The 20,790-nt window shown below is 62.2% G+C and overlaps 2 protein-coding genes across 6 annotated transcripts; both read left to right on the top strand.

Annotated features, from left to right (window-relative positions):
- The first annotated feature begins 1,434 nt into the window (after positions 1 to 1,434).
- MVD (mevalonate diphosphate decarboxylase) lies at positions 1,435 to 9,847 on the top strand. Of its 4 annotated transcripts, none has more exons than XM_046683772.1 (10): positions 1,439 to 1,612; positions 3,700 to 3,770; positions 4,419 to 4,533; positions 4,818 to 4,964; positions 5,898 to 6,097; positions 6,375 to 6,449; positions 6,668 to 6,886; positions 7,262 to 7,377; positions 8,303 to 8,432; positions 9,103 to 9,847. In XM_046683772.1, exons 1-10 carry the CDS (start codon positions 1,543 to 1,545, stop codon positions 9,181 to 9,183), a joined length of 1,224 nt encoding a protein of 407 aa, XP_046539728.1. In that variant the 5' UTR covers positions 1,439 to 1,542; the 3' UTR covers positions 9,184 to 9,847. The 4 variants fall into 4 exon arrangements, with proteins under 4 accessions (XP_046539726.1, XP_046539727.1, XP_046539728.1 ...); XM_046683773.1 differs by having other exon boundaries at positions 1,441 to 1,612; positions 8,324 to 8,432; XM_046683770.1 differs by lacking the exon at positions 9,103 to 9,847 and having other exon boundaries at positions 1,435 to 1,612; positions 8,303 to 9,093.
- A 1,166-nt stretch (positions 9,848 to 11,013) lies between these two features.
- Positions 11,014 to 20,526, top strand: LOC124249322 (cytochrome b-245 light chain). 2 transcript variants are annotated; one of them, XM_046680202.1, is made up of 6 exons: positions 11,014 to 11,165; positions 16,732 to 16,801; positions 17,279 to 17,353; positions 17,615 to 17,698; positions 18,254 to 18,335; positions 20,248 to 20,526. In XM_046680202.1, the coding sequence occupies exons 1-6, from the start codon at positions 11,108 to 11,110 to the stop codon at positions 20,461 to 20,463; spliced, it is 585 nt and encodes a 194-aa protein (XP_046536158.1). In that variant the 5' UTR covers positions 11,014 to 11,107; the 3' UTR covers positions 20,464 to 20,526. The 2 variants fall into 2 exon arrangements, with proteins under 2 accessions (XP_046536158.1, XP_046536159.1); XM_046680203.1 differs by lacking the exon at positions 20,248 to 20,526 and adding an exon at positions 18,879 to 20,229.
- Positions 20,527 to 20,790: the final 264 nt, after the last annotated feature.

Below are 20,790 nucleotides of genomic sequence, written 5' to 3'. Positions count from 1 at the left end.
CACGAGCTGGCAGCGGCCGACGCACCGGGACCCTGGACTGGTCGGGGTTCTCAAAGCGAGTGGTAGAGGCTGGCGGTTCACTTTTTGATGACGAGCTGGGCAAATTATGGGACTTCCAGACAACAAAACCGGGGAGCTCTTTTGTAGGAATCGGATGTTCTCGAAGAAACACATAAGAGGAAACAACAGGGTGGGGAGAAAGCTATTTGCCTGTATGATGCATAAAATGTTGACGGATGGGTACACAGAGAATGGACGACAGACACTTCCGGGAACAGAACTGGGTGGCCCAGGCCAGGGTGGGAGACTTCACATTGCGGACTCCTATCTTGACTGACACTGCAATCACTTTACAGCTAAAAATAAATTTTTATGAAGAGAAGGGGGAAACTGGGAGTTATTGCTTGATATGGAGTTTCAGTTCAGGATATCGAAAAAGTTCTGGAGAAGCATGGTGGCGACGGTTGCACAACGGGAATGTGCTTAATGCCACACAGTTGTACATTAAACGGGGTTAAGACGGTAAAAGTTACACTACGTCTATTTTACCACAATAGAAAACCCAAGGCAATACAAATGCGGCAATCCACTTCAACCGTGGAAAAAGAGTCCTTGCTCAAACGGAGCTTCAGAAGGGGAGTGGGGCTTGAAGGCGTCCATCTCTGAAGCAGCTCATCCCTTAGCAGCCGCCCACCCAGCGGCACTGATCCGCCGATGGGGCGGGGAGCCCGTAGGAACCCCGGGCGGCGTGACGGGGGAGACCCTCAGACTGTGGTGCGCGGGGAGACCCCGGCTGGGGGGGGGGGCAGGTGACTCTTACGCTGCGGGGACACCCCGGGCGGCGGGGCGCGGGGGACCCTTACGCTGCAGGGAGACCCCAGGCGGCGGGGCGTGGAGGCCCCTCAGGCTGCGAGGAGACCCCGGGCGGCGGGGTGCAGGGGACCCTCAGGCTGCAGGGGTGCTGGAAGGATCCCGGGCGGCGGGGCGCGGGGGACCCTTACGCTGCGGGGAGACGCCGGGGCGCCACGTCCTGGCGTGCTGGGAGCCCGCTTGCCCTTCGGCCCCGGCGGCACCCCGGCGCGGTCACTCCGAGCCTCCGGTCCAGAGCTGCTGGGGGCGTCGAACCTCTCGCGTCCCGCTCAGCCCCACCCCCGCAGAGGGCCAGCCTCCCGTCTCAGCCCAGGATCACCCACCAGAGAGACCCCCTCAGCCGAGGTCCCAGGCCCTCGCGGGTTGGCTACACCAAGCGCCTGCGCAGTCCCGGCGCCTGGGCCGACTCCCGCCCTTGGGGAGGCTCCGCGCCTGCGCAGAGTCAGCGCCTGCGCGGACTCCGTGTCTGGATAGGTTCCCGCGCCTGCGCAGAGCCAGTGTGTGTCCGCGGGCCAGCGGGGGCGGGCTCTACGTCGGCAGCTCATCGTCCGATCTCGCACATTGGCTGAGAGGTAGAGCGTGAGGCTGGCCCGCCGCTGGTTGGACGGCGCGTGAACATCTGGGGTCGCAGCGGCAGGCGGCAGCGGGCCGGTGGCGCCGTGCTGCTCGGGCATGGCGTCGGAGAAGCCGCTGGTGGCCGTGACCTGCACCGCGCCGGTCAACATCGCGGTCATCAAATACTGTGAGTGCGCGGGCGTGGGGGCCGCGGACGGGGAGGCCGAAGCTCCCAGGGGCGGGTGGTGGTTGGTCCGCGTGCGGTCAGGAGACTCACCCCCGCGGGGCCGGGACGCTCTGTGGACACGGTCCCTAAGGGATGTCCAGCCCTGGGGGGCCAGGAGGCTGGGTGGACACGGTCCCTGAGGGATGTCCAGCCCCGGGGGGCCGGGAGGCTGGATGGACACGGTCCCTGAGGGATGTCCGCCCTCGGGGGGCCGGGACGCTCAGTGGACACGGTCCCTAATGGACGTCCAGCCCCGGGGGGCCGGGATGCTCCGTGGACACGGTCTGACACAGAATGTCCATCCTCGAGGATCTTGCCCACCTTGCCTTAGCATGTTGTCCGTTCCAGAATGCTCGGTAAATGGAATCATGCAGGACACAGTTTTGAGATTGGCTGTTTTCACTCCTAGTTCTGGAGGTTGGTCCGGGTGGCTGCGGGCACCCGTTCTTCCCTCCTTTAGCGCTGGGTCCTGTTCCTGGGGTGGACCGGCGCAGGGTGCTTCGCAAACTTGGAAAGGTAGCTAGCTGCTCGTTTCCACTTTGGCACTCTCGCGAATGAAGCTGCTGTAAACTTTTGTGTGTGGGTTTGTGTGTGACCCTAAGTTTTCATTCTTCTGGGATAAATGCCCAGGAGTGCAACGCCTGGGTGTAGGGGTTTTTTCAAGCAAACCATTAGGCTGTGTTCCCAGTGGCTGTACCATTTCCGTTCCCAAACAGCTGTGTGTGATCCACAGCTTTGGCATTTGGCGCTGTCTCTGGTGTCAGTCAGCCGATCTGATAGGTGTGTGGGTTTTGTTTGCATTTTCTGCTGGCCAGTGGCGTTGGGCACCTTCTCAGGGCTTATTTGCCACCCATGTGTGTCCTCTTCGGTGAAGTGTCACTTCGTGTCATTGGTCCACGTTCTGCTTGGCTGTGTGCTTTTTACCATTGAGTGTTGAGGTCGTTGTGTATTCCAGGTGCTGATCCTTTGTGGGATGTGAAGATGGCAGATATTTTCTCCCAGGCTGTGGCTTGTCTTTTTATCCTCCTCACAGGGTCTTTCAAAGAGTCAAAGTTTGTAGAATTTTGGTGCAGTCCAGTGTGTCCCTTTTTCCATTTATGGATCATGTTTCTGGTGTCAAGCCCAAGACCTCTCTGCCAGCCCTACATCTTGAAGACTTTCTCCTGTGTTTTTTCTGAGTTTTATAGTTTTACGTGTTGAATTTGTCTGCGATGCCTTTTGAGTTATTTTTGTGTGAGGTCTGAGACTTGGGCCCAGGTCCCATTTTGGGCCTGTGGGTGTCCACTTACTCCAGCAGCGTTTGCTGTGAAGGCCGTTCCTCCGCCATTGAATTGCTTTTGCACCTTTGTCAAAAACCAGGTCGGGGTATGTATGTGGGTCTCTTTCTGGGCTCTCACAGATCACCCGCCAGGTGTTAGTCTTTACTGTCTCCTGTCGCTGTCCGCCGTCCCCAGAGACCCCCACAGAAGAGTGCAGCGCGTTGTGTGTGCTTCACGAAGAGTTTAGACCTCTTGGTCTTTCAGGAAGGTTTCCCATGTCTGCTCTGAGCTGCCAGGAGTGGAAATGCTCGGCAGAGTGGGGTGATTCTGTGTCTCCAGGGAGTATGGGCAGGGAGATGTGAGGAGTTTTCCGTAACTGGGGCCCCTCCTCTTGGGGAGGAGACGGCAAGAGCCTGACAGTCAGAGCGCCCAGCACCTGCTAGCCTTAGACAAATCCAAGGTGATTTGTCAAATGAGCGAAAGAAGATAAAACAGAAGCAATGAAGCAGGGAGATGGACTGGCCTCCAGCTCAAATCTGGGACCTGGAGCTCAGTCAACTGAGGAGCAATCCAGGAGGCCTGCCTGAAGGCGGGGGCACAGCAGGAAGAGGAATCAGATTGTGCAGTGAGAGAACAGGGTCTAGGGGGATGGGGCAGCTGTAGGATGGGAGTAGGGGTGACTGGGGAATTCAGGTGGGGAGGGGTGGGGCACTGGTGGATGAGGGCAAGAGTGCACTGGTTTGCAGGGCCGGGAAACTGACTGGCTTTGCCTTGGGTTGTCTGTTCCAGGGGGAAAGCGAGATGAGGAGCTGATCTTGCCCATCAACTCCTCTCTGAGTGTCACTTTGCACCAGGACCAGGTTAGTGTGGGCTGGACTGGCAGTAAGCACCAAAATACATTTTTTTTTTTGGTGAGGAACATTTTCTCTGAGCTAAAATCTGTGCCAATCTTCCTCTGTTTCTTGTATGTGAGATTCCCACCACAGCATAGCTTGATGACCGGTGTGTAGGTCTGTGCCCAGGATCCAAACCGGGTGGAACTTACCCACTACGCCACTGGGCCGGCCCCAAAATAAATATTTACTAAACTTTTGTTAAACTTTTTTAAACAGTTGGTAGCAACTTATCCCCAGCCAGTGAGCAATGTCCATTCCCTCGCCCGCCGTTCTAGAGGCTCATGGCGCGCACACGCAGACCCCAGTGCCCCCGGCTCTCCTCTGGAGGTCCGCGTCCCCTCCTTCCCCCAGCCCAGCTCTGGGGCTCTGCTGTGGGAGTGGAAGTGTGGGCCGCGTCCTGTGTGGCGAGCCGGCCTGGGCGAGCCTGCCCCGTGTCTGCCGGCCTTCCCCATCACCTGGCGTGGCCGCCCTGGCCTTCACCTCCCTGTGTCCCGGCAAGGCCGCCCCTGCCCCCGAGCAGGCGCCTGGGAAGGGCCGTGGAGGACAGGCCTCCCCTGCAGATCGGGGTTGGCCCGCACCTGCCCTGAAGTGGCCCTGCGTTTTCTTTCTCAGTTAAAAACCACCACGACGGCTGCCATCAGCAAGGACTTCACCGAGGACCGGATTTGGCTGAATGGCCGGGAGGAGGACGTGGGGCAGCCACGCCTGCAGGCCTGCCTGAGGGAGAGTGAGTGGGGGCCGCGGGGTCGGCCGGGTGAGGCCTGCTCCTCCCCCTGGCGCTCCCTTGCCCTGGGCACTGAGGATGCTGCTGCCGCTTCACCCCACCTGGCTGCCCGCGCCCTGGGCACAGTGCAGTGCCTGTCAGCACCGGCCAGCTTCGGCTCTGGGGTCTGGGCCTTGCCCCGAGAAGGAGGTCGCAGCTGTGCCCCCGCCCTCCCTGACCCACGACAGCCCAGGCGCCAGGAGCAGGTGGGGGCCGGCTCTGCCTGGTGACCGTGCCCCTCCCCGCAGTTCGCCGCCTGGCCCGGAAGCGGAGGAGCGCTGGTGACGAGGACCCGCTGCCCCTCAGCCTCAGCTACAAGGTGCACGTCGCGTCGGTGAACAACTTCCCCACGGCTGCAGGCCTGGCCTCCTCAGCAGCCGGCTATGCCTGCCTAGGTGGGTGCCTGCAGGGAGACCCGGCCCCCCAGTGCTGTGCTGCGGCTCCTGGCGTCTTATGCTCTGGCAGCCCTCAGGGAGCCCACTGCACGAGGCCGAGGCCTTGGTCACTCACAGGTCTGAAGGTTCAAGTCTTCTGGGGGCTCCATGTCTAGGACTCTCTAGGTTGTACATGACAGAGATCCACCTCAAACCAGCTTACGCCTAAAGCAGGGTCAGGTTCTTGGCTTGTGTAACAGAATTCCACAGAGTGCGGCTGGCTTCAGGTGCAGCTGGCTCCAGGGTCTCTGACAGCCTTGTTAGGGATCCATCTCTCTCCCTCTCAGTCCCAGCTCTGCTCTCCTCTGCATCGGCTTACTCTCCAGCAGGCTCATCCCGTCCCCATAGCCACTGAGACCTGTGGCCCGAGTCAACTCCTGTGCTCGGGCCTGAACCACCCTCGGTGACAGGTTGCGTGAGCCAGGCCAGGAGGGGGCTTGTGTCGAGGGGCAGAGAGCTTGCTTCATGGACCCCCATCTCCATCCTGGCATCTGACCCCTGACTGGCCCAGCGCTGTTCCCTCATGCCCCACGCTGCCGGCACCCTGTGCAGGCACGTTCCTCAGGTCCTTGCGCCTGTGTCCCTGCCCCACATGGCACCCTGAGGGCCAAGTTTGTTGTCTCTCCTCGGAGAAACTCACCCTGGCCCCTCGGCGCTCGGCCTTCAGGGCCCCCTCTGGGCAGCTCCGAGGGCTCCAGGGGTCCCGTGTCTGGCGCCTCTGAGAACACTGAGTGCGGGCCGGGGGGGTGAGTGGGCGAATGCCAACTGCGGGAGCTGGCGGCTGGAGCTCCGTCATCTCGGGATTTCTAACCTCCCGTGGGGCGTGTCCTCATGGGGCGCTGAGCAAGCCTGAGCCGGCACCCCGCCCAGCCCGGCCTCCCCCTGTGCCTGCAGCCTACACCCTGGCCCAGGTCTACGGGGTCGAGGGCGACCTCTCAGAAGTGGCTCGCCGGGGCTCGGGCAGCGCCTGCCGCAGCCTGTACGGCGGCTTCGTGGAGTGGCAGATGGGGCAGCGGGCCGACGGGAAGGACAGCGTTGCCCGGCAGGTGGCCCCTGAGTCGCACTGGCCCGAACTCCGAGTCCTCATTCTCGTGGTGAGTGAGGCCGGCGTGGTGGGGTCCTTGCGGGCGTGCCAGGAGTGGCAGGGGCACAGCTTGCTTGGCTCACGGGCTCACCGGGGCGAGGAGAGGACCCCCACGGAGTGCTAGGAGGGCTGCTGACTTAGACGTCCCTGTTCCCTGAGCTGCGTCATCCCTGCCACATCCCTGGCTCCCAGCCCGCTCCCCCTCCAGTGCAGGGGAAGGACGGACGGGCCGGGATGGCACGGGTCGGGGGCCTCGGGGCATGGTCCAGGCTGTCTGCTCCTCGCAGGTGAGTGCCGAGAAGAAGCTGACGGGCAGCACGGTGGGCATGCAGACCAGCGTGGAGACCAGCCCCCTGCTCCGGGTAAGGCCAGCATGGGGGGGGACGTGCAGCTCCCCAGGGCGCGTCCTGCATGTCCCAGCACACGTCCTTTGAAGCCAAGCTCGTTGCTCTGTGGGCCCTGTGGACACTGGGCGCGGAGGCCAGGTGGGGCTGCTGCCGAGCCGGAGCTCCGACCGGAGTGCACTCTGGACGCTCCGCTGTGAAGCAGCCAGTGCCTCACGGGCGGCGTGTGCCTGCAGTTCCGGGCCGAGGCGCTGGTGCCGGCGCGCATGGCGGAGATGGCCCGCTGCGTCATGGAGCGGGACTTCCAGGCCTTCGGCCAGCTGACCATGAAGGACAGCAACCAGTTCCACGCCACCTGTCTGGACACCTTCCCGCCCATCTCTTACCTCAACGACACCTCCAGGCGCATCATCCACCTGGTGCACCGCTTCAATGCCCACCACGGGCAGACCAAGGTGAGTGAGGGGCAGGCAGGGGCTGGCGCTGACCCTGCCCCCTTGGAAAGCGCGGGCACTCCTGAGGGAGGAGCTGCAGTGAGACCAGGTGGTGACACGTGCGAGGGGTCTGTGACAGGGCTGGGCGCTGCTGCACAGGGCGCCGGCGGTTCCTGTCCTGTCATTTCGTTTTGGTTGGACTACCCCCGGGGGATCGCAGCCCACACATCGAGGCTCTGGTGTGGGAAGCCCCTCACTCACCCCGCCACCCCACTCCAGCTTGGCCCCGTGGGCGCCTGGGAGCTGGTCTAGGCCCCAGCCCAGGGGTGGGAGGCCCGGGTCTCCAAGGCAGATGAGAGCCACCGTGCAGGCTGTAATGCTGACCTGCACTTCCAGGTGGCATACACGTTTGACGCGGGCCCCAACGCCGTGATCTTCACCCTGGACGATACCATGGCTGAGTTTGTGGCTGCTGTGAGGCACAGCTTCCCCCTTGAGTCGAATGGAGACAAGTGAGTCTCATGGGTGCCCCCATTTGGGAGGCCATGGAGGGAAGAGCAGGGTCTTCTGCCGAGATCGGGGTGCAGAAAGGGGCGTCCGCAGCAGGCGTTGATTCCCCGGGGACGACAGGCAGTATGTCACCAAGTGTGCCTAGCTGTGATCACAGACACCTCACCATCACATCCCAGCGCCGTGGTCACACACACACGCACCTGCGTGCAGCGTCACAGCTCCTGTGTGGACGTGCCTGCGGCCTCGCTGTCACGGCCGTTTAGATTCCTTCCATCCAGCTGTTCTGACGTCCTGTCTCCTCAGTGTGGGGACACCTGCTTGCGGGACGTGCTGCAAGTGTGTGGGCTCCTCTCGTCTGTCACTGTCACGGGGCAGGACTGACTTCTTGGGGTGGGCGGGGATCCTCACCTCCCCCCGGTGGGATGGCTCTGGAGGCTGGGCCCTCTGAGCTCACTGCCCTGTCCCCCAAGGGGTGGTTCACAGGTTCTCACTGTCCTGAGGGACCTGGGACAGACATGCCCCTGGGCTGAGGTGTTTCCTTCTTAAGTGGAGCTGTCCCACTGGGCATAAAGGTAGCTGTGGGCCAGGCATGCAAGGAAAGACCCCAAAACCTCGCAAGGTTTTCTGAATCCCTCCCCTCACGTGCCCCAGGCAGGCCCTTGGCCAGCCCTGCTTAGCGTTGTGTGTGTGTGGGAACACAGGTAACACACGGTGGGCCGTCCTGCGCACTGTGAAGTGTACAGTGCAGCGGCATTAAATACAGTCAGCGTGCAACCGGCGCCTCAGTCTAGTTCCAGAACTTTTCATCAACCCAAAAGAAACCCCCTACCTGTTGGCAGGCACGACCCCCACCCTCAGCTGCCACTTCTGCGCCTCCTGCCATGGACCTGCCCGTTCTGACACTTCCCATTGATGGACCCCCAGGTGTCCTGCCTCCCGTTCCAGGTTTCTGAAGGGGCTGCCCGTGAGGCCTGCCCTGCTCTCAGACGAGCTGAAAGCTGCACTGGGCATGGAGCCTACCCCCGGCGGCATCAAATACATCATCGCCACTCAGGTGAGGCCTGGTACCCAGCCCTCAGCCTGGCATGGTGCGGGGGCGGGCGCCCGCCATGCGAAGAGCTCCCTTCACCCCTGTCTCAGCGGGAAGCCGACTTGCTAACAACACAGCAGGCGCGGCAGTGACGTCCCCATCGGTTCTCAGAGGGTGCCGCCCACTGCAGTCTGTTTCCTTCAGTCGCTCGCTCGCCTTCAAGGCGGACATCTAAGGACGCCCTGCGCTGGGCGCCGCTGAGTGGGGAGAGTGGGGCTGGGGAGGCGGAGCCTCGGGGTACAGGCAGGTGCTGGGGGTCCTGGGGACCCTCAGGGCTCATGCACACCCCCCCACCCAGGAGCAGATCAGGATTCCTACTCAGAGCAGGAATTTCCCTGCTGAGCCGGGATTTCCCTGGGATCCGCCCTATTTCAGGCCCCATGACCTTTGCACCCAGGCCGAGGTTTCTACTTCCGTCCTGTGACTGGCTGTCCACCCCAAGTCTGGGGGATGGGGGCTGACTGACCGGGCACTCGCAATGGGGAGACCATGTCGCTCTGCCCAGAGGAGTTGGGCACAGGGCCTGGGTATCCCCACGTAGGTGTTAGCTTCTACCCTGCACTTAGCCAGCAGGTTGGGGCCCACTCTGTCCCTCCCTGATCTCTGATCTGACATCAGTTCCTCCACACCCCAGGTGGGGCCCGGGCCTCAAGTCCTGGACGACCCCCACGCTCACCTCCTGGGCCCCGACGGCTTACCAAAGCCAGCTGCTTGACCGTCGCCTCCGCAGGAGCCCTGGCCGCTGCTTGGAGAAGGGGCCGCTTCGTTGGGACTGGGGAGCCAGGTGTGGCGGCCGCCGGGCTGTGCTTGCTGGGACTTGTGGGTGGCCACCTGGCTCTGGGCTGGGCAGTGGGCTGTGGCCGAGTTGGGGCAGGGGAGTGGCCACCTGCAGGTGTCCAGGCGGTCAGGAGCGGGCCCCCCATCACGTGCCTCACCTTTCCTGGCCTGCGCCCAGCGCTTTGCCGGGATAGAAGCTGGGATCAGGATCCAGACCTGGAGGATCGAGCCAACGGCGGGTGGAGCTGCCACTGCCCCCTAGGGAAGGGATCTCTGGCCCCGTGCTCTGGGGCCACTCCCACTGCCCCGGAACAGCAGCTTGATCAGTGGAGACGAGGGGGAGTCGGGCATCCATCCTCGGAGCTGGAGGACAGTCACCGTGCAGGGAGCAGCAGCCTCCGCAGGCCTCTGGAAACCTCTCCCAAGTGCTCGCAGCATGGTGGCTGCCCATGGCTCCTCTGCCCAACTGGGGACCGGACTCAAACTCGGGCCATGAGGTGTGGATGGACCGTTTCTTTATAAGAAGACCAGTGGCGTGTCTCGGGTGGGAGGCGGGAGAGCAGCACCAAGGTGCGAGCTGGCAATAAAGCTGGTGTGGCTGACTCCTGGCTGCGTGCTTCCTCTTGGTTCCAGTGCTCCGGGGTCCCTGCTCTGAGAGGGCCTGTGCACACAGTGGGCAGCACGCACCCTGGGGCTGGCGAGGGCCTGGCAGTGTGAGGACGTGGAACATGCAGAGTTACTGCCCCGGGAGCTGCTGCCCACCGGGGTCCCTGCTTTGAGAGGGCCTGTGCACACAGTGGGCAGCACGCACCCTGGGGCTGGCGAGGGCCTGGCAGTGTGAGGACGTGGAACATGGAGAGTTACTGACCCCGGATCTGCTGCCCAGGGAGCCACCTTCTGCCTCTGGAGGCCCTGTGCCCCGCCTGCTTCCCAAACCGCAGTGCGGGCCTTGGGGAAGGAGCTGGGTGCCTGTGCTCTCTGACCCGCCTCTCCTCACTCCCTGGAGGGTCAGATGCCCCAGAGTGAGCGAGGCTGCAGTTGGAGCGGGTCCTGGGCTGTGACCCTGAATGGGGTGGGCGGAGGAGGCACAGGACCCAGCACTCGTGTATTTGGGATTTTCCCAGAAGCTTTGCACATCCTGGCCCCTCCCCTGTCAGTCCTGTGAGCAGAGGGTTGCCTGCCGTCTGACCTGGGCCACACCTGCATGATGGGGAAGTGGGCACTGGACCCACCACTGTCCTTAGTAGCTGACTTCCAGAGAGGGCGGGGCCACCCAGGCCCCAGCTCCGGGGCTCCTGGTTTGAGGCCCTGCTGCCTGGCGGGGAGCCTGCAGTGGGCGCAGTGAAGGCTCGACCTTTGTAAGCCCTTCTAGGAACCCAACCTGCTCACAGGAACCACCCTTGTCCTTAGCGGCCAGGGGATGCTTGGGGACCCCGATTAACGGTGGTGGGCGAGTAGGCAGGGCAGGCAACCGGCACAAAGTGAGCATCAGAGTGGTGGCCTGCGCCCAGGTGCAGCGGGCCGGGAAGGAGGAAGTGACCGGGACGCCTGGGCCGGAGAAGCTTGCGCCGGCGCCGACCCGCCGAGGAAGCCGGCCTGATGGGACCGGGAGGGCCGCATCCTGAGCTCCAGCCAGGCTCTCGTGGGGGCAAGGCTCCTGCGGCAGCACCCGAGTCTATCCCACCCGCCTGGCTGGGCCTGTCGCCTGGGGGCGGGGCGGGGGCGGTGCCGGAACTCCGGACGGGACGGGACGGGGCGGGGCGGGGCGGGGCGGAGGGGCGGAGGGGCGGAGGGCGAGAGGCCGGGCGGGAGAGGGACTCGGAGCGCGGCCGCAGAGTCCGAGCCGAGCCGCCGCCGCCGCCATGGGGCAGATCGAGTGGGCCATGTGGGCCAACGAGCAGGCGCTGGCGTCCGGCCTGAGTGAGTGCGGCGGGCCCCCGCGCTTGGGGCGGGGCTGCAGAGGGCCGGCCCAGGCTGGGCCGGGGGCGCCCAGTCCCCAGGCTGCGGCCTGGCAGTGCAGGCTGGAACCGGGGCTTGGGGAGTCAGCGACTGCAGGCTGCGGGCTGGGGAAGTGGGGGCGCTGGAGACCCCAGACTGAAGGCGGAGGAAAGGGGCGGGCTGGAGATGGGGTGGGGAGCTAGGGTCCTGAGGGGTCAGAGACCCTAGGCTGCTGGCCAGGAAGTGGGAGCGCCAGCCTGGGGTCAGGGCTTGAGACGCTGCTGCCCGGGACCTGCAGCTGTGGGGCAGCCCCTGGGCGGGGTGGGCTGGAGCCTGGCCAGGCTATCAGGGACCTCGGGCTACAGAGGGGGTTTGGAGACCCTCTCGCCCCTACAGACTCATGTGCCACCCCCTTCCCACCCCCATCCCCTGTACCCCCCACCTGACTCCTCTTCACTCCTCCACCCGGGAGTGAAAGAGGAAGTTGCAGCCCGGTGGTTTCCGGGGAGTCACCACCCCTCAGGGTTGGGAAAACCCCAGGGATGACCCGCCCCTGTGGCCCCTGGTGCCCTGGAGTGAGGGCTTTGCCCAGGGGTCATAAGGGGCTCCCTCCCTGGGGTCCTGGGCTGCACGGATGGCCTCCTCCTGCCTCCTGGCCAGGAGCTTGGGCTCGGCCTGTGGGGGTGACCACTCTCCATCTGGGGCCCAGCCTGCAGTCTGTGCGGAAGGACATCTAGCATTTCACAAGGCCGCTGGAAGCCACCCAGAGTGAGCCCCTCCCAGCTCAACTCCCGGGGACTGCTTCTGGGGAGGATGGCAGGGCCCCGCCACCCTGCCAGCTTGTGTTCAGGGGTCTGCTTGAGGAGCAGTGGGGTCTGCTGCCTGCTGGAATTGGAAGCAGGAACCGTTCAGGAGGGTGTAGGGTCTGAGACAAGAGGAAGCTGCTCAGAGGCTCTGCCCCCCTTGCCTCTGGGGACCTGCCCCTCCCAGGAAGGACTTGCACCCAGTGGGAGTGGGTGGGAGGAGTGTGAGAATGTGGCCATGAGGAGGGTCCCAGCCACCACCATTTACCGGGGACCCACCTTGAGGCCCCCCTGCCACCTGGGCACGGGAGGAGCCGGGGCGCAGCTCTGGGAGGGGAAGGAGCAGAGGGAGACGCAGGCTCCCCGGCCGCCCCGTCAGGTCACATTTGGGGTGGGCAGCTTTGGGCGGTGGGGCCCAGCAGTCTTTTCTGTGTCCAGACAGGTCACCCCTGTTTCGGCATCTCGAGTGGCTGAGAACTCAGTGAATCGGGTAGTTCTCACTTCTCCCCAGAGCTGTTCCTAGGCTGTCCCCCCGCCTGCTGTGGGCTGGGAGGCCTCGGATCCCCAGACCCCTGCGGACCAGCCTCCCTTCCTCCCCTGCCCCACCCCGAGAAGTAGAGGGTGACAGCAGGCAGCATGCCAAGGGCTGGGGACCTGGGGGCTAGTCCCCGTGGGTACGGACTGTGATGGCCCAGTGGCCCGGCCATGGCGTGCCCCGTGTGTGCAGGCTTGCCCGCCCTGCCTTAGCTGGTGTGCGACCGCCATGAGGCCGGAGCTGTGCTCTCGTCCACTTTACAGACGGCGAGGTCAAGACCTGGGGAAGTGACAAGCCATGGCTCAGTTTCGGCCACTGTCCGATGGGGCCCTTCCTGCTCTGAGTTCCTCCTTGTGCTGACTTCTCTTCGTGACTCAGGATGGACTGCAGCCTCCTGGACTGCTCGGGCCTGGCCAGGCCCTGCCGACAGCCGCGTCCAACAGGCTTCCTTTTTATCGTAGAAAAAAACCATCTAATCACATCGTGTCACCTCCTGCCAAAAACCCTCCGCAGCTTCCCGTCTCGAAAGATATAGCCAGATTCTGGCCACTCTGCCACCACTGCCTCCTGGCGCCCTCCCTCCCCCTCTCTGTCCTCGGATCTCCGCTGTGCACCGCAGGGCCTTTGCAGAAGCGGCTTCTTCTGTCTGAAGCCTCCATGGCTGGCTCCTCCATTCATTTCTCAGCTCAAATGTCACCTGCTCAGAGAAGTTTTCCAGAGCACCCAATCTACATTTCCTTATGTCCCCTGTTCTAGGTCACTGCTACGTGGTGTTTATTTCTGTCCCCTCAACGAGACTGCAAGCCCCCTGAGAGCTGAGGCCTTTTCTGTCTTGTCCCTGCTGCGTCCCAGTGCCTCCTAGGAGCCGTGCACGCAGTAGGAGCTCTGTCAGGGTGCCCTCCTCCTGCTCCCTGGTGAGCCGGTGGCGTCTTGGCGCCTTCTTGCTCATGGCAGGCAGCAAACCCGAAGCTCGAGATGGGGCGATTACACCTGGGACGAGTGAGCCTGGGCGCACGAGGAGGCCACCCTCCTCTCCTCCAGCTCGCGGAAGTGCTGACGCGCAGCCCACAGTTAATGTGTCATGAGCTCAACACTGAGAATGAGACCTGCTGGCAGCCACAGCAGACTGAGGTTCAGGGTGGTGCGCTGGGCCGAAGGAAGGGGACTGGGGAAGTGGCCCGACAGGCTTGCCCGGGGCTTGGGGCCTCTGTGTGGAGAAGCGCCGAGACTGAGCTGTGTGCCGAGGCTGCAGGCCGGAGCCAGGAGGGGCTGCCTGCAGAAGCAAGAGCGGGAGAGCCAGGCTGATGGCCTCGTGGGGAAGGCGCTGCGCTCTCACCACGTTGGAGGCCACGGTTCGTTGCCCGGGCACGGAACCACACCACCTGTGTGTGTCGCCGTGCTGTGGGGGCGGCTCACAGAGAAGAGCTAGAAGGACTTACAACCGTGCACTGAGGCTTTGGGGAGGGGAAACAAAGAGGATGTTCCCTCAGGGCAATCCTTCCATGCAAAACAAGAAGCGCTGGACAGCCGTCCTCCGGGGAGCTCGCTGCCTGCTGCGTGGGCCTGGACGAAGATGGCCACAGACCAGGCAAACCCCAGAGCCGGCCCGTGCTGCGCACCGAGTGAGGCTGAGTCTCCTCCACCCTGGGACCTAGAAATGCAGAACCAGCGGATTCAGGACTGGAGACTCCTGCAGGCCCCCAGCAGAGGCCCCGGTGGAGCCGTGTTCTGGGGCGTCTCCTCAGCCAGGGCACGCGAGACGCAGACAGACCCCGCTGGGTGCAGCATGCGAGCGTCCCACCCCTTGCAGAAGCAAACACTCGGAGGGAGAGTCAGCAGGCGCCACCAACAGGAGGATGTCCCTCCTCAGAACCAGCGCTTCTAGTGCCCTTTGGGAGGGACGCAGGAGTGAGGGTGCGTGTTTAAACACGTTCAAGGAGATGGAAGAACAGAAAATTATGCGACAAGAGCAGGACGATGCAAAAAGTAAACTAACAGAGTGTCTAGCAGTAGGAAAGATGAAAAGTGATTAAAGGTTTTACTGGATGAAGCGGACACCGTGCGGAGATGAGGAGAGAAGCAGTGAAGTGGGAGATGGATCGAAGGAGGCCTCAGGGAGTTCAGCTCAAAGAGGCGAAGGGGTGGGAAGTGGTAAACAGAAGCCGAGTCGTGTACGACGTACAAGAAGACCCACCACAGGTAGCGTGAGGGTCTCGGGAGAGTCCGTAGAACGAAGGGGGCGACACAGAGGGTCGTGGAGAGCATTTTCCAGAAATGCAGAAATCTCAGGTTGAAGCAGAAAATGAAGTCCTTTGCAGAATAAAGGAAAACAAATCCCTTCTTGGACACTTTGTAGTGACATTACAGACCATTAAAGAAAATCTTAAAGTTTATCAGAGAAAACACTGGATTGGTATCAGGCTGATTTTAGACTTCTCATCATCAATAATAGATGCCAGAAAACAATGGGATGATATCTTAGGTGCTGAGAGAAAAAGATGAATTCTATACCCAGATAAACTCATTCCAGAATGAGGGCATTTTCAGGTATCTAGAGAGTTACTACTCACAGACCCTCACTGAAAAGGCTACTAAAGGGTATGCCTCTGCAAGAGAAAAACTGAATCCAGAAGAAAGATCCAAGATACAAGAGTGAAGACACCGGTGAGTAAGTATCGACTATAATAATTAATAACAGGCTGTGATTGAAGTTACACATCCTAAAGCCCACATGTGGTTTAGGAAGAAGGATTTAAATTAAACAGTTCATTCAGGGCAGCAGAAGGCAGGAGAAGCAACAAGACACTGTTAAAGGGGCCGGCCCGGTGGCACAGCAGTTAAGTGCACATGGTTGGCTTCGGCGGCCCAGAGGTTCGCTGGTTTGGATCCCGGGTGCGGACAGGGCACTGCTTGGCAAGCCATGCTGTGGCAGGCATCCCACATATAAAATAGAAGAAGATGGGCACGGATGTTCGCTCAGGGCCAGTCTTCCTCAGCAAAAAGAGGAGGATTGGTGGCAAATGTTAGCTCAGGGCTAATCTTCCTTAAAAAAAGAAAACTCAGGAGCGAGTGATCCACGCAAACCATGGGAACGGCCTTGACAACCTTCTGTTGAGCAAGAGAAGCCAGACTTCAGGTTCTAGGTGTGATCTGGCTGGGGCCACCAGAGAGCTTTCTGGGATGATGGAAATCTTGATTTGGGGGGACGTCTCTGGGGGAACACATGTAGAATTCACCAGGCTTGGGGCGGGCCCCGTGGCCGAGTGGTTAAGTTCGCACTCTCTGCTTTGGCGACCCAGGGTTTCACGGGTTCGGATCCTGGGCATGGACATGGCACCGCTTGTCGGGCTACGCTGAGGCAGCGTCCCACATGTCACAGCTGGAAGGACTCACAACTAAAATCTACAACTATGTACTGGGGGGATTTGGGGAGAAGAAAAAAAAAAAAGGAAGAGTGGCAACAGATGTTAGCTCAGGTGCCAATCTTTAAAAAAAAAATCACCAAGCTCACGCCTGTGCATTTTACTGTATAATAATTATACCGCCATAAGTCGTTGGAAATTCTGGGAATGGATTGTGGTGGCTGCACGACAATATAAATGTCCTTAATGCCACAGAACCGGACACTTTAAAAAGGCTAAAATGGAAAGTTTTATGTTATTTACCACGATAAAATAATTGCAAAAAGCGAATTCCTGGGGAGAAGAGGTGCAGATCCTGCCGCTCGTCGGCCTGCAGAGAGCCAGGCCCACAGGGCTGAGGGTAAAGGGGCCGGCTAGCTGGCAAACGCCGACTGAAAGGCGGCGGTGGGAGTATTAAAATCCGACCAGCGTGCAGGGACAGGCGGGGCCCTGCGAGGTGCGAGGCCCCGGGAGCTGACGCACAGTCAGCAGCGTGCGTGGTCTGTAAGTGCGTCCAGCAAAACCCAAAACGACAAGGGCTCGCGGGGCTCCAGCAGCGCGTCCAGGCAGAGTCCCAGCCGCCTCCTGCCTGCGGCTCCCTCAGCCCTGCCCCCGTCACGGCCGGTGCTTCCCGGGGGAGGCGTCCTCCCTTCCCCCGGGCTCTGCACCACCTCGGGCCCCCTCCTGGGCAAAGGTGTTGACGGACTGGAGGCACCGCTGTGTGGGCCGATGGACCCCAGCCCTGCAGGGATGGCCGGGCACGCCCTTCCCCGGGGGTTCCTGCTAACCCGCTTCTCCTCTGCCCGCAGTCCTCATCACCGGGGGCATCGTGGCCACTGCTGCCCAGTTCGCCCAGTGGTACTTCGGCGTGTACTCCATGTATCCTCCCAGCGTGGACCCCAGGGCGGGGCGGGGCCCGGCACCACCATGGGCAGCGCTGGCGGGCTTGGGGTAGAGATGCTGCTGCCCCTGGGGGCACAGCCCTTCACAGTGTGCCGAGAGCTGCTCAAGTCCCTGGGTCCTGGTGAGGGGGTGGGAGGCCAGTGGCCCTGAGGGCCGGTGCAGAGGCCTCAGGATGCTTGGGGTCCCCTCTGCTCCCCCCTCTATCAGCCACCCTCCCCTGCCGGCCTGGGCCTGTCCAGGAGTGCACTGGACCCTCCGTCCTCTCCTGGCCCTGCTGGCCTGGCTGTTACAGGCCCTCTGGAAGCCAAGGACAGGCAGCAAAGTGGCCACCAGGCTGTTTCCCAGCTGTGTGACCCCCAGGCAGTGGCTGCACCTTTCTGTTTTCTCATTGGCAAAGGGGGCTCAGTGTGGCCCCTCAGGCTGAGCCGGGCTCTTCCTTGACCGCGGCGTCAGTGCAGCAGGTGTGTTTGTCTGCCTGCTGGAGTACCCCCGGGGGAAGAGGAGAAAGGGCTCCACCATGGAGAGATGGTGAGTGTGTATGTCCCCCCCTCCACCGCTGCTCTGGGGTCTGTCCCAGGGCTGCGATGCTTTGCCAGTGGCCCTGCAGGAGCCTGGTCCCATCCCTCCGAGGCTCCAGTGCCAACCCGTTTGTCCTCCTGGGCGAACTGAGGCTGGTGCCCGCCCAGTTGCTGTGGCCTCATGGTCCTGGGCGGAAAGAAGCGGGGCGCCTGGGCTGGGCGGGCGGCGGGGGCGCTGAGTAGGACATGGTCTGTCCCCACCCCCACCCAGTGGACAGAAGTACATGACGAAGGTGGTGAAGTTGTTCGGGCCGCTCACCAGGAACTACTACGTCCGGGCCTTCCTGCACCTTGGGTGAGTTCCCCGGGACGCGCGGCCCTGGCCTGGCTGCCCGCACAGGAGAGCTCCAGTCCCCTCCCAGCCCAGATGTTTTTCCCAACAAAATCCCAGGTCCCAGGCTCTGCCAGAGGTCCCCAAACTTACACCCATCATCTCTCGCCATCTAACAATTCACCCCAAACCTTAGCAGCTTAAGTCAGGAGTCAGGGTCCTGGGGTTGGCTGGGCTCACCGGGGCGGCTCTGGGTGGCTGCCTCGCACACGTGTTTGTGGTTCCTGCCGGGGAGGCCGGGACACCGTGCGCCCTCCGGCTCTGGGGCTTCTTCCCAGCGTGGGGGCTGGGGGCCGAGAGCCGGTGTCTCCAGAACGGTTGCGGCCAAATCAAGGCAGAGAGCAGCTCAAGGGGCCCAAGCTGGGAAGCCCGACCTTTGGCGGGCTGGGCGTCCCCTCCGTTGGGATCCTGGGGCAGAACGCTTACGTCTGTTTTGTCCTGAGATCCTGTGGCCTCTGACCGAGGCCTGGGGCTGCAGACCCCCTCTGACTGCCCTTCTGAGCCTCCCTTCCTCCCCAGGCTGTCGGTACCTGCGGGCTTCCTGCTTGCCACCATCCTGGGGACAGCCTGCTTGGCCATCGCAAGCGGCATCTACCTGCTGGTGAGTGTCCTCTGTGGTCAGCCCCACTGGTGCTTGATACCTCGGTCCCTGAAGCTGGCTCTGCAGGGCGAGCCAAGGCCAGGAGCCTGTGTCCTTGCTCACCTTGTGGGGATGGTGACGACCGTAGCTGCTGTCTGTTGCACGCCTAGTGTGCACTGGCTGTTTCCCAGCATGTCTCCTTTAATCTGCACCACAGCCCTGCCCGGGGGCGGGAGGGGGGCGCTGTGCTCACTTCCCAGCTCAGAGAGGTGGCGGCACTGGCCCAGGGTCACACAGCCAGCTGAGGCCCAGCCTGGACTGGGACCCACTTACCAGACTCTCCTCAACTAAACCAGCCTTGCTGCCATTTGGGGGGCCGTCAGGAGACTTCCTGGGGGCTCGTTAACAGTGCAGACGCACGTGGCCGTTCTCCCAAGCTGCCCAGCAGGTTTGCGGGGGCTGAGATGTGTAGGACACCCAGAGCAGAATTTCTAGAGGGCGTGGGCCCCATGCCGGCTGTTCCCCGGCCTTCCATGCCCGTCTGTTGTCTGTGTGTGTCCTTAGGAGCCCTTGGCGGGCTTGCTCCCCCGTGGGACTCCTTCCTGTTGCTCGGCTCTCTGTTGCTTCTCTGGCTGCGAGTGTGTATCCCCACGTCCAGCCTCTGCACCCCCGGGGCCACTACGCACCCCCAGCTCCCTGCCACACGCGGCTGGGCCCTGAGCCAGAATTCCTTGGGTTAAACCGGAGCGGAATTGCGGAGTCAGGGGTCAGCCCCTGCGTTCCTGAGTGAGTGGTCTCCTCGCCTAGAGCCCCTCCCCCCGGGGGCCGAGGTGCCCGCCCCGCAGCGGTTCCGCCCTCTCTCAGCGCTGTGGGGCTCCAGGCACCTCCTCCGGCTTCACCGGCTCATCTTCCTCCTCCCAGACGCCGGCTCGCGGCCGTGGCCCATTTTTCTCTTAGGGTTTGTCTTTTCCTTTCTAAGTTACGGGAGTCTCCTGTGTATTTTGATTATGATCCTGCGTGAGTTTAGACCCTGTAAATGTTTTCTCCATCCCTGTTGAGGGTCTGCCGTCTCCCCCCAGGACATCCTCCCCTGAGCAGGGCACAGACGTGCATCTGTCTGTGGGTTTATCTGCTTTATGGTTTGTGCTTGTTCAAAATGTCTTTCCCGCCCACACGCCGTGTTTTCCTGTGTTCTCATCCATCGAGTTCATAGTTTTACTTTTCAGGATAGAATGTTCTCGTCTTCAAGTTAGGAGGTGGGATCAGAGATGTTCGTTTTATTCTTATGCTTCATAAATTATATGGTATCACGTATTTTTTAAGCTGGCAAACATGGGCTATACAACTAAAAGTACACATCCGCAGGCCTGCTCGGCCCGCCGCAGGGGTGCAGGGCCTAGGAGCCTGCATTTTAGGCAGTTCCGTGGGCTGCACGCTCTTCAAGCCCCAACGTGCCTGGGTGCCCCGGGAGGCTCCAGGCTGGGGTGGGTCCAGGGTGAGGGGGTGCCGCCCACCAGGGCAGAAAGGGGCACCCTGCTCTCCCTGGCCGCCCTCCTGGGCCTCGCCACCCTGCCAGCTGCCCGGCTGGCCTGACTCAGTGTGCTGGACGCCCAGGCCTGGCCTCCCTGTCCTGCCGGCGGTTGGTCCCTGGTCGTGGAATGTGCACCCGGAAGTGGTGCACAGCCCAGCGATTCCAGCCACTTCCCCATTGTGGGCCCCTCCTGGCATGGTGAAATAGCTCGAGTTTGGGGTCAGGCAGAGCCTGGTCCTGGCTGTGTGGCCTCAGTCCAGTCACTTAACTTCTCTGAGCTGCAGTCCCTTCACGTCTTAGCAGATTCGGACTTGGATCCCGCCCTGTTCCCTGGCAGGGGTGGGGGCAGGAGTGGGGGTGGCCCCCGGGAGGCCCCCTGGCCCAGCCCCTCGTGTCCTGCAGGCGGCCGTCCGTGGTGAGCAGTGGACCCCCATCGAGCCCAAACCCAAAGAGCGCCCCCAGGTCGGGACCACCATCAAGCAGCCGCCCAGCAACCCCCCGCCCCGCCCCCCAGCCGAGGCTCGCAAGAAGCTCAGCGAGGAGGAGTCCGCGGCCGCCACAAGTGTCCCCAGCGGCCCCCAGGAAAACCCCATCCCGGTGACCGATGAGGTCGTGTGACCGTGTGTGACCAGAGCCTCAAGCCGCTTCCCCAGCGGCCTCACAATAAAGAAATGAAAGCTGCGTGTGGCTCTTCCTGCAGGGGGTGCGTGGTCCCCCAGGTGCCGAGGGTCACCCTCAGAACCATGGGCCCTGTTGCCCGTTGAGTAGCAGCAGTGGTGCCATCCTTCTCAGTGTTACAGGGAATCGGGGTGTGGCATCTATTTTGTGACATACGGTACATGGAATTCCAGGTGTCTGGGTTTCTCCTGGAACTGAACTTCCCGGGGCCGTGTCCCCTCAGAGCACCAGGGACGCCTGGGTGGAGGGAAGAGGGACAGCAGATGG

The sequence above is a fragment of the Equus quagga genome, chromosome 13 (genome assembly GCF_021613505.1).
Source record: "Equus quagga isolate Etosha38 chromosome 13, UCLA_HA_Equagga_1.0, whole genome shotgun sequence".
Taxonomy (NCBI): Eukaryota; Metazoa; Chordata; class Mammalia; order Perissodactyla; family Equidae; genus Equus; species Equus quagga.
The sequence above is the reverse complement of the archived record's forward strand: the minus strand, read 5'-3'. Positions and strand labels throughout refer to the sequence as shown.